Source organism: Pezoporus flaviventris, unplaced genomic scaffold, assembly GCF_033815535.1.
Source record: "Pezoporus flaviventris isolate CSIRO_AGI_PZ_B2104156 unplaced genomic scaffold, CSIRO_AGI_Pfla_v1 ptg000001l, whole genome shotgun sequence".
NCBI lineage: Eukaryota > Metazoa > Chordata > Aves > Psittaciformes > Psittacidae > Pezoporus > Pezoporus flaviventris.
The window spans coordinates 61,036,702-61,049,035 of record NW_026892549.1 but is presented as its reverse complement, the minus strand read 5'-3'; the positions used below and the strand labels follow the sequence as shown (position 1 = coordinate 61,049,035).

At 36.0% G+C, this 12,334-nt stretch overlaps 1 protein-coding gene and 1 long non-coding RNA gene across 2 annotated transcripts in view; both read left to right on the top strand.

Annotated features, from left to right (window-relative positions):
• LOC133270220 (putative defense protein 3) overlaps window positions 1-5,219 on the top strand; it is a 39,737-nt gene extending 34,518 nt beyond the window's left edge. The window contains exons 5-9 of the mRNA XM_061455247.1: window positions 1,570-1,678; window positions 2,102-2,128; window positions 2,517-2,555; window positions 3,412-3,456; window positions 5,115-5,219. Of these exons, the coding sequence (XP_061311231.1) occupies window positions 1,570-1,678; window positions 2,102-2,128; window positions 2,517-2,555; window positions 3,412-3,456; window positions 5,115-5,219 (325 nt within the window). The remainder of the gene's footprint in view (window positions 1-1,569; window positions 1,679-2,101; window positions 2,129-2,516; window positions 2,556-3,411; window positions 3,457-5,114) is intronic.
• A 1,826-nt stretch (window positions 5,220-7,045) lies between these two features.
• LOC133268935 (uncharacterized) lies at window positions 7,046-10,534 on the top strand. The gene is made up of 5 exons (XR_009743236.1): window positions 7,046-7,081; window positions 7,919-7,954; window positions 9,266-9,304; window positions 9,949-9,966; window positions 10,498-10,534. It is a non-coding gene; the product is annotated as an uncharacterized LOC133268935 (long non-coding RNA).
• The last annotated feature ends 1,800 nt before the right edge of the window (window positions 10,535-12,334 follow it).

Below are 12,334 nucleotides of genomic sequence, written 5' to 3'. Positions count from 1 at the left end.
GGTAGGGACACCTTCCATTAGAGCAGGCTGCTCCAAGCCCCATCCAGCCTGGCCTTGAACACTGCCAGGGATGGGGCAGCACCCTGTCCAAGGGCCTCAGCGCCCTCACAGGGAAGAACTTCTGCCTAAGTGCTCATCTCAATCCTCCCTCTGGCAGGTTAAAGCCATTCCTCTTTGTTCTGTCCCTACAGGCCCTGTCAGAAATCCTTCTCCAGCATCCTTGTAGGCCCCCTTTGGGCACTGGAGCAGCTCTAAGGTCTCCCTGGAGCCTTCTCTTCTCCTGAAGAGAACAACCTGAACTCTTTCAGCCTGTATTCCTAGGAGAGGTGCTCTAGCTCTCAGAGCATCTTTGTGGCCTCCTCTGATCTCTCTCTTGTGTTAGAGGCCCCAGAACTGCACACAATACTCCAAGTGAGGTCTCACGAGAGCAGAGTAGAGGAGCAGGATCCCCTCCTTCAGCCTGCTACTCATGGTCCTTTTGATGCAGACCAGGATACAGTTGGCTTTCTGAGCTGCAAATACACACTGGCAGGTCATGTTGAGCTTCTCATCAGCACCCCCAAGTCTTTTTCCTCAGGGCTACTCTCAAAACATTTTTCCATTTTAAGGTATAATAATAAACATATTTATATTTCCATAAATATATAAATTTATATAAATGTGTATATAAATTTATATAGATGTTTATATAAATTTATATTATCAATTATTATAATAATATAAAATTAACACTGTCCTACAGATGTTAATATATGTAAATAATGTTATTAATGGATCTTTGAGTAACTAGTTTTTACACTTTGGCCTCTTTAATTACAGGGTTAGCAATATGAATATAACTAAGTGAGTAAGTGAAGTTCGAACTAATTAGTTAAAACTTTTTTCTTTTTGAACAGCAGAACAGTAGTTTGATGTAAATGCTTGTAAGATAAATTTAAGTTTACAATCCATGAACTAATTGTTGCAAATAGAAGACAGATTTATCCTATGTTCAGAGCTACTTTTCTTGCAGATCTGATGCTTGTAAAAATATCATCTGATCTACAAAAATGCATGTTTGATGTAATTGGAAAATATCTAAATATTTGATCTCAATACTGTTTGAGCATAGATTTATAATAGGGGCCTTGCTTCATTAAATCTTGAGGAAAACAAAAAAGGGCAAAAGAACAAAACTTAAAACCACAGTCATTTCCTGTCATTAATTGGTGAAAATCAGTTCACAATCATGGAGCTTGTCAGAGCAGGAAAGAGGTGTGACAATTGTTATGGACATTTGAGCAGATAAGCCTCACTGAAGTCAATGCTTCTTGAAATAGTGCCCATTCTGCTCCTTCTCAGCATCTGTTTTATTTATCTTCAAAATAGTGCAAGATGATAACACAGTAACTGGGAAAGCGAAGCGTTCTGGGAAATGATGATGTTCTTGTCAATTTTGGACTGCACACTCTTAAAATCAAAACAGAGTGGATTTTCTTGGCTGGGGGCAGAGGAGGGAAGAGAGTTCATTGGTAATTTATATTGAAATAATTTGATAGAAAGATAATGGTTATTTTGTTCTCTCTCCAGTGCAACTGTTGTTCAAGATCTAGAGAAATTCTGGGTTGGAATTCAAAGCAAAACTCTCACACCTACACATTCTGAGTCAGTTAATGGGACAGGAAAAAGTAAAAGGAAGGTATGTTTTGAGTGAAAGGAAACTAACAATCTAGTTCTTAGAACAATCCATAGCATAAAGACAAAGAAAACCAAATTGGTCATCAGGATAACTCAATTATACTTGTGGTGTACTATGCTAATCTAAAGCATAGTACACCCATCTGAAGCCTCAGTCACTGGAACAAGAGCTGTGTAGCATATTCTTAGAAATGAGTTTGGTTACTCTTTAGCCAAGAATTATGCTTATATGAAACATCTTAAACATGACTGGCAGCTAAAGCAAAGAAAGTCTGTTCAAATATACAGTATTGGTTCTTGGCTGTAGCAATACTGATTTATGTCATCTTGTGATCTAACCAAGAGTGAGCACCTCTCCTGTTTCCTATAATATGTTGCTTTTTTTTTTTTTCAGTAAATAATTTCTGCTCTTTCCCCCCAACAGGTTATGATAGCACTAGAATGTAAGAAGGTAAGAGCAGTTTTTCTTCAATTTCCCAGTTTTTAGAATTCCTGTCATACTGGCCCAGTTGTTTCATGGTTATAGCACAAAAAGTTATATTGTCCCATTTAAATTACTTTCCTAGTAAGATCTCATTTCTGCCTATATTCTTGTATGCAGTTTTGAATTAGTTTTTAATTAGTTAATTAATTAGTTAAATTAGTTAATAATTAATTTTTAATTACTTAATGTCAGTTCTTGGGTCAGATTGTTACAATGTGTGAGGTATTGTAAGCAATAAAACACTTGGCTCCTTCATTCAGACATGAATGTGCATTCAGTTGATTTACTGTTTAAAATAGTGTAGTACTTATACACCAGTCAATAAACAGTAACTGGAACCTGTATTTTCTCGCAGCTTGGGGGGACTTACACAACACAAGGCGGATGCGTCATGGTAAGTATTCTTTCTCCAAAGACATTGAAACACTGCTAATTGCTCAAGACCTCAAGAGCCAGTCAAAACCTGCTTCTACTCAAATCTTTATCCATCTTGTTGCACAATAAATTTTTCTATTTGGCAATTTACCTTGGTTGATGAAAGTCCCAAACTTCCTAAATGGTCATCAACCTTGTTCCCATTTCCTCCTGCCGGTTCTCTCGAGCTGATTTGGAGTAACTTTCTAAGAGAAGTTTCCTTTCTTCTGTCTTCTCTTTTTAGTCATAGTGCTTGCTTGCTTTTAAAGACCACTTATTGCAACAGCTCTGAAAACTTGCCTTTTGCAGATCATCATCTACTTATAGAATTCAAGTATTTGATTTTATTTTTCTGAAAGCTATCACTGGCAGCTAAGAGAAGAAACCTCTTTTTCTTCTTTCCATTCTCCCAGCAAATATGCCCTACATGCCACAGTGTTCAGTGATTAGATAGTCGTACCACTAAAAAATTTTCATATACTTTTTAATGGTCTTGACAGTGTAGATCTCCTCCTCAATGATGCACATCAAGTATATGAGGCCAGATAAAAAAGGGTGCAAGCAACTGAATTATGTTGATTTATGCCAGCTGTTTTGGTATAGTTTTGATTATTTGATTTTAACTTTTGATTATTTGATTAAAAATTCAGAGATCTTTAAAGATCTGTGAGATAATTTCAATAGTATCAGTTGATATAATGAAGTCAGAGAAGACTATCTTGTATGTTGATCCTTTTCCCACTAGGTAGATCCTTCTTTCATTAAAAAAAAATCTAAAAATAAGCTAAAAATCAATTTTCTGCAAAATAATAAATAGCATTTTGGTTTCTTTCCAGGTTGGACCTTCCAGTTCCTCTCAGAGCAGCTATTCAGGCAGTCCGGTAAGAGTTCTAACTTCCAGTAACCTCAAACGACTAAAACTCTGTAACTACAGTGTTCTCAGGTGATTTAATACTGCACTGAAATACCACCTCTGCTAGCTAATGCAGAATGAGTTATTGTTCCATTGAACTGTGTGTCCAGTACATGGACTAGGTTCAGCTTCCTACACTCTGTTGAATTCAGTAGATTGCTGTCAGTATTCTTAACTACAAAAAGCTTCACCACCTCTGATCTCACACATTAAACATTTTTATCAAGCTTTAACTTGACCCTTTTGCAGAAAGATTCCTTCCATCTTCCTAGGGGATTCCTACCTGTGTGTGCAGCAAACACTCTGTGAATTCAGTCAAGCTGGTTTGTTGCTGACCCTTAGGAGTGTTCCCTGTGATCTGAAGCCTTCGCATATAGAAACAATAAGTGTGAGATGTCCCTGCCCATGGCAGGGGGTTGGAATTGGATGATCTTTTCAACCCAAACCTTTCTATGATTCTATGATTCTAAGAAGTAAAAGGACCCCCTCACTGTGTGCAGTGCCTTTCAGAAAGAGGAAACTGCAGAGATGGAATAATTTCTTTTCCATTTGTCATAGTGAGAATGATAATTTTATAAAGCAAGCGTAAGCATTTGTATTGTAATCCAAATATATTATTATAAAATCATAGAATGGTTTGGATTGGAAGGGACCTTGAAGATCTAGTTCCAACCCCTCTATGGTTGGTCTCCATGATCTTAAAGGTATTTTCCAACCTAAATTTTTCTGTGGTTCTATGGTATTTATAAAATACAGAACCATAAAATCATTTCTTTTATAGTTTTGGAATTATGCGTGTGTTTCACTGACTTCCCCAAAGATTTTCTCCAAACTTCACCAGATACTCATGTGTACATTAAAGCTCCACTATAATGTCTGTATCACTTTTAACAGCAGATTATACTTGCAGTTGAAAATTTAGGGACTTCGCTGACTAGTTAGCCTTTTAAAGCTTCTGGGGAGTGTATGTCTGCACTCTCATCGATTGCTTTCACTTCCTTAATCACAGAAATGGATACTTGTGTTCTAGTTAATTACCTCCACTACCATAACATGCCTATTTGCACTTGAACTGTCAGATGCTTTCTGGTATGTCTCCAGTTTCTTGAACTGAGCTTCTCAAAGATGTATTTTTTACTACTTATTAATGAATTATCTGGTAATACTCCATTAGTTCAGTCTTCACTACTTGTAAGCAGAATCACCAGCCTCTGAGAATACCAATTGTTTTGATGTCTATATACTAAATACTGATTTTTCTTCGTTGTATTTTCTTCAGATATGATACATACTCTTTCCTAAGAGTTAGGTTTCTCATCCTGTCATTTAACTGCATGAAGTTGTTTATTTTTTCTGAAATACAGACCATTTAGTAAAACAACTTATAGCTTTTGAAAGATTGTACAACCAATGGCAAAGTTATACAAGATCCAGACGATGACTGACTTAGAATTGATACAGCCAGATGCCAGTGAACTGGTAACCTTTGCACTTGCTTATCCCCTGTTTGCACGTACACATTCTCAATTGTACAGCTTTTCACACCGTAAGCAGTAGGGCTTCTCTTTTTTTCTGCCCCGCCTTTATTCTTTACATGGAAATAACTGACTCCTGTTTTTATTTCAGAATGCAGTAGTCTACACAATAAGCAAGAATGGATGTGGCCCTGTAAGCACTTCTCTTACTTTTGCTTTTTTGTCCCCTATAAACTATATTTATACTAACTCCTAACCTTCGACTGCATTATTTATGAGTGTTCATGTGGGAGTTTCTTTTGTAAGTAGAAAATACTGGAGTGAGCAAGAAGATGATTACAGTTTATTCAATATTATGAAGTACTTGGCAAACAGAGATGTTAAAAAGTTAAATGGAAACCTATGGATCATGGAATTATGATCCATGCATGACATTACACTCATACATCTACTCAAGATAAAAATGATGCATATTGGTCTGCATGTTCTAAGTTGCTACTCAATACAAAAAATGACAAAAAAAGCTTGAAACAGTCAAGTTTAGTCTTTCTATGTTGATGACAGGGTTTTGCTTGTTTTTTCATAGTATAGCAAGTAAACAAAAATGAGCTAGTCATAGGTAAGCACTGTCAGTTGCCACTTCCAATTAGAAAAATGAGGATGACACAGCTCCAACAAGGACAATGTTTCCAAAAATGTAAACCATTCCTGTCATTTTGTAAGCTGTAAAATTCATCACAATGTCTATTGTGTGTTTGCAAAGAACAACAAAGTTACAGTTCGGAGGGGGACCGTTGATGGTATTAATAAGTGAGATTTCCTTCAAAGACGGAGCTATCAGTACTTATGCTGGACCTTGCTATTTTATAGTTGATTGACTGGTGTCAGTCAGTCAGGGAGGTGTTAATTCTTATTTCTTTCAAGTTCCCACTTCCTGAGTTTTACATATATATGTACATACACATAACATAGATGATAAGTTTGAATCACAAGCTTTACATTAAATCTTGATCATTTATTTCTAATAAATGTCTTGACAGTGTCTGTTTTAAAATGTTTCCTGAGTACCACTAAATAATCATGAATATACAAGGGGCTATTTTGCCTGGTGTCTGAAGTGTGCCTTTAAGCAATTACAGAAGAGAAATAACTAATTTCATTTTGTTTTTAGGGGGGTGCTGCGGATGCCTATAGTCAACAAGCCTGTAGAGATGTAAGTTGGTTATATATGTGTTTACTGGTTGTCGAATGCTGTGCTCATCTCCTTACTGAAAATTTTTTGTTCACGTCTGCAGAGTTACATTATTCTTCCTAAATATACTAAGGAAACTGGTGGTAGGCTGAGGTATTATTCTGAGGTTAAAAACCAAAATTAAAAGGTGTTGCACTCACTTCCTCAGAAAGTAATAATTTATGTTACAGTTGGTACTCATTGCCTGTTATAAATGCCTAATTTGTTAGCTTACTAAAATGTCAGAATTCCTAACTGCATAATGCTCTTTGTCCGATAAGAGTAATTGTCTTTGGCTATTGCATATTGTGCAATACTATTTGGGTTTCTTTTTGCAATCTTTGTGTATTAATCAAATGATTTTTTAATAAGTAATTTCTATTGTCAATCTCAGTTATTTCATTTTCACCTGAAAACAGGTTTATTTCAAAACCTGACATATTTCGCATTTTTAAAACCATAAAAGCAAGTAAGAAAACACTGTCAAATATCTGTTAGAAACTGAAACTGTAGCCAAGAAACTACTTAATGATATGCTTAACTTTAAATAAGTCATTAGATATGTTAATTCCTAAACGTTAAATATATTTCACCTTTGCTTACTATGTAAGTGTAAACTGTATTTGTGATAGAGCAACATTAATCTTATGACTGCAGTAGAATGTTGGAAAATCTTTTCTTCAGTTGCGTTTAAGCAAGTTCTGTTTACTACTGCCCTAGATTTATTTACATAGAGATAAAATCAGTTTGATTTGAAGTGTAGATCCTCTAAGAAAAAAGAAGTGATGACTTATCTATATAATTAACAAATCATTATGTAAATATATACCTGATTTCTGTTTTTATTTCAGAGTGCACCCTCCAGCAGTGGTATTTCCTATGGCCTGGTAACTATGTGCTTTCCAACATGTTTTCAGCTTCCTAAGCTATTCAGAAACCAAGCAGTAATGCCAAACTTTTACCAAATAGTAATTAAATTCATGGAAGGGGATAAAGAAGCACTGTATCCAAATGGTTAAGTAGTAATGGAAATAACTTCAACAGATGAATTATATGCTTAATTCATGTTGTAATATCAGCTTTGTTAGAAGTTATTTACTTCTGGTTTGCACAGAAACTCCATATTTGTTCTGTGAATGAACACCAGTTACTTTTATTATGATTTTCCAAAAGTCAGTGCTTTCATTGATAGTTACAATGAATTAAAAGTGTATTTTGTGGATTTTGCCTATGCAATTGTATACATGATTTGCTGAAATGCAAAACTTTGCTGCAGATTATTTTATGCTTCTTTTAACACATTTCTCATGGCACATCCCATTTATTCAAGTTCACATTTCAACAGTAGGCTTTTCAGTTTGAGTGGAATGGAGTTTGGGTTGGTTTATGTTTTGGTGATGGTAGAAGAGATTAATTTGTTTCTACCAAGAGTTTATTATGAACAAATTCCCAATTGGATGTTGGATGAAGCATTTGCAGCTCTTACACAGTGCTGTGGGAAGCTCACAAAATAACTGGGGCTTGTAGGAAAAAATTAAACCAGGCAATTTCTTTCAGTCTTTCATTTATTAATTGCCAATACTTTAATATTTTTCATCAGAATCTTATTTTGCTTGGTATTTTAGGGAAATTATGTTAGCTCTAACATTCTTGTGACAAATACTGCTGTAATTAATTTGTCGTACACTTACCTAAGTAACAAATGGGTTCTGCATTCTTTACAGTCTGTGCCTTCAAGCAGTTCAGAGTCCAGTAAGAAGGTAAGCTCTCCTTTTCAATTCAAAGGGAAAACATACTTAGAGATAGCTTGGCATTACTCCTTTTATTTCAGTGGTGCTACAGTTCCTTTTACCAGCTGGACAGAGCCTTGGATGACATGGTCATGAGGCGACACTGCCCATGGCAGAAGGTTGGAACTGGATGATCTTAAGGTCCTTTCCAACCAAAACCATTCCATCATTCTAAGGCTTCTCAAGGTTTTAACCCAGACTGAGTCATATGATTTAAATCAGTTTGGCTCTTAGATTCTTTATGCTAGCTAGCTGTGCTGTGGTGGCTTTTGTTGGTAGTTGACTTAACTGTATGTAAAATAAAATCCATACATGTTTATGTTGACTTGCTTTTAAAGAGTTAGCATAGTGATTGTGAGGTAATGAGGACTTTAAAGGTTATAGGTTATGCAGTTATTATTTAGATGGGGCTGGAGAATGAGTGTGGCTCAAAGCAAGTGAAATGAATAGAATTCATATTACTGTATTTGACTGATAATATTTACATCAACTGTTCCTCTCAGTTCAGCCCCCAGGAGTGCAGGGCTAATTCTATGGTGTATGTACACCATTGTGTAAATGTAATGTACCCATTCATGTCCTCACAGATCTAGTTTTTTATTTAATTTCCCATTGTTCTAAGAATTCAAAACATCCTGATAGATTATTTTTTGTAATGGCTACTTTTAAAAGCATAATACTTCTCCCTGGTTTATACTAGAATTCTTCTGATAGCACTAACTCTCCTCTTCCTTTTTTACACCACTGGATAATACAAACTGTTTTCAGTCAAAAAAATTAAAATAAGGTGGGAAGAGAAGCTTCCAATTAGACAATATTAAAACCTTTACAGAAGTTACTACTACTGCATTTGGCTTCATTTTTTTGAATGGACTCAATACGAAGCCTTTTTTTTTTAGCATAATGCTGAATAAAGAGAAAAGAAATTGCTCTTCCATTTTGAGGTGGAAAGTTGAAGATCAAAAAGGACACACAATATAGGCCAGTGGGTTTGGTACAATACATGAAATCCTGCTCCTGCCTATACAGCTGAGTTCTTGTGTGACTGAGAGCAAGTGTTTTACCTCCTTATACTCTTGTATATACATATATAGTCTTTTTTGCTTGGTAATGTGCATTGAATGACTTTATAAAAATAGTATTTTATAAAAGTGATCATACATAGCATTATTATTAGAGTTTGTAAATTTAGAGAACTCCGTATTCTTCTTTTTCCTAACATATTGAACTATCAAAGTAAACTCTATGATGAATAAGCAGCTTTCTCTTATTCCTCTGTAGGTGGTGGTGGTGGCCAACAGCAACCCTTTTCCACCCGTGGTAAGCACTTTTTCTCTACACTACTCAAAGTTCTGACTCAAAAAGCTTTGAAATACCTACAGGCTTACTTTGTCAGAAAGGTTCCTGGTGTATGGAGACAGCCCTTGGCAGGCATAGTTTACCCTAGGTGCATAGTTATCTTCAGGGAAAGCCAGTATTAAGATAGCTACAAAACTCATGGTTCTATGATTGCTATAAGTACTTGCAGAGATACTGGATTAGCTGCAGATAACAGGTCTCTCAATGCATACAATCTCTGTTCCTGAATAGTTTGATTGTTTTTTTTCTGTATCTATTGCAATTCACTTTTACTCTCATTTTTAAACTGTTCAATTTCCACTCTGCTCACTTGGAACTCACACAGTCAGTCAAAATTAAATTTAGCCTGAAGATGGTTAAAGAAAGTTTGTGTGATGAAACATTTGATAATATGTTTTTCTGATGCCTAGTTTCTAATCAATCATCTTATTGTTCTAACCTGAGTGACGATTATAATCCATTTGTCCTATACTGTCCTTCCTATATCTTTCTTTCACGTTTGGTTGTGTATTGTATCCAAAAGATAGGGCCCTTTTTCTGCTGCAATGTTCTGTTGGACAAGCTGTTGTACAAAATAACTAAAGGTTATTTTCTTTCATTTGTAGCGTCACACCTATCCCCAGGTAAGCAGACTTTTATTATTTCTATAATAGGAATGTGGTTCTTATGGGATCAAACCAGTTGCCTCAGGGTGGTGTCTGCTACCCTTTTACCCTCATGCCACCAAGTACAGCAAACAAGTGCCTAAATCAGTAATTGAATTAGTTTGTGTGGTGATACATGTCCAGTGCAGATGACAGTGAGCCAAGTTGGAGGGTTGATAGTGTCTTAACCTTCACTCACCATATCTTAAGCCAAGCTCACTGGTTGTGTAAAGAGGGCATAGCCTCTGCTCTGCTGCTCTCACCAGAAACTGCAATAGAACCAGACGCAAATGCAGAAGATTACTTAGTAGAGAGCTGAGGATAAAAAAAAAACTAGTTTATTGCTGGGTGTTAGCACTTTAATGCTCAATATATTGCATATACAATCTTTCCCTTTATTCTCCCAAGCAAACCAGTACAACTTTGTGTTTTCTGTTTAACTGCACTCCATTTAAACAAGTCAAATTCTATGTTATCTGATGTGGGGTTTTGATTTATTTTTTCTTTCAGAGTTTGGGAAGTTCTGCTGCTAGGGTCGTTATACAGGTAGACATTCTTTCTCCATTATGCTCAAGTTTCGACTGAAGCCCTGTGTCAATAAACTAATGATTCATCTCTTTGTGAATGACTAAATATGAATACCTTATGGGTATCTTAGATATCCATAGACTACAGTGGTGGAGTAGGGGGGTTCTATGGTTACAGCAAAGTGGTATTGTACTTGGCTGCTGATTAAAGACCATTGCATGTTTTCCACAGCCAAGAAATATGAAAACCTCTGTATGCTCATTCCATAGTACTCTCAAAATCTGCGAAATTTAATCATCTCAGTCTACTCAGCAAGATGCATGGAATTCTAGAACTTAAGTTTGAATGTTATTCACTATTAAATCAAATATGCATAAATCCTAACCTGAACAGTTCCATGTTCACTTAAACAGTCTATTTTTAAAATGTAAACAACTAGTTTAGTATTATGGCTATCACTCAGGAGTGTTTTTTCTGGGTCCTTTGCAATTTTAACCTACCTACCATTCTTCACAGTTTAGGCTTTCCTTCCTGCATATGATAGTTCTTCAAACTGTAATGTGTTCTCACTTCCATTGAAAGATCAGTAGCAAGTTACCACAGCTGAAATATGTTTATTGAACATCATTGTTTGCAAAATGTATAACATTAGATTCTACCATCTATTAGATATAAGGATAGAGTTGCTTCTTAAAAAGTGTTATTACAGAAGTAATTTCTTTTTAAAGTAAATAACCATTTTTTGGTCCCTATGTAGAGTGCACCAAGACCACAAAGCAGCAGTACCTACGTTCTGGTAAGTTTCCCCAGCTTGGAAATCAGTTATTTCCTACATGTTTAAATGTATTTCACAGGGTGCAGGTACTTCTATTTTTCTGGGGTTTTGTTCATAAAATTATCACCTGGTATTGTTGTTCAACTATTTTTGATTGAAATGCTCATAAATGTATTTCCATTTGTGGTCAGTTGAAGTGGAATGTCTGTATTCCACTCAGTGTGTCCTCTGAAAGGGGCATAAAAGTCATGGCACTGAGAGTAAGTGATTCTAGGCTCAGTATCACACCATAAATCATATACTAGTAGATTCAGATCCCATGTATATTAGATCTCACATAGTTGCTTATCCATATTGTGAACAATGGAGAATCATAAAGTCAAACCTACGTGCAATGTCTTTCGGCCTTACTAAAACCATGCAGACAAAGCTACTTATGTGGAAACCAAGTGTGTGATTTAACAAATACTACCATAATGATAACAGAAATTGTTGCAGAGGAACACAATCGTAGTATGAGCTCAGGTACAAAGGTTATTCAGAATTCCTTCTATTTGGAGGCAGACAAAAAGAAAAAATGACAAATGTTTGTCAATATTATCTGTACCACTATATGCAGCCAGGAAGATGTGTTTCAGGAGGGTAGGTATGACTTCTAGGGACCAAAGCCCGGGAAACAAGTACTCAACAGCACTAACAATCAAATGCAAAAGGTTGGGAGTCTGCATCTGAAAATGATTCAAGACTTTCACTTTAGAATAGGGCAACTTATTTGCTGCACAGATGCCAGCAGCCTGCCCTGTCTGCTTTGGCTCAGGACAAGACTTTCTGGGAAAACCTTGCGCAACTATACTTCCATAAACATGATGCTCTCTATAGAAGCCTCTTGTCAAGGTGTTAATTACCTTCTCTTTTTTACAGACTCCCCAAAGCAGCCAATACTCTGGACAGGTGAGATTTCTTTCCTGAAGTGCAATGAGCTTTTCTCTAGGGGTCCTGCCTTGCAAATGGGCTTTAGGATTTGTCTGGGGTTTTTCCTTCCTG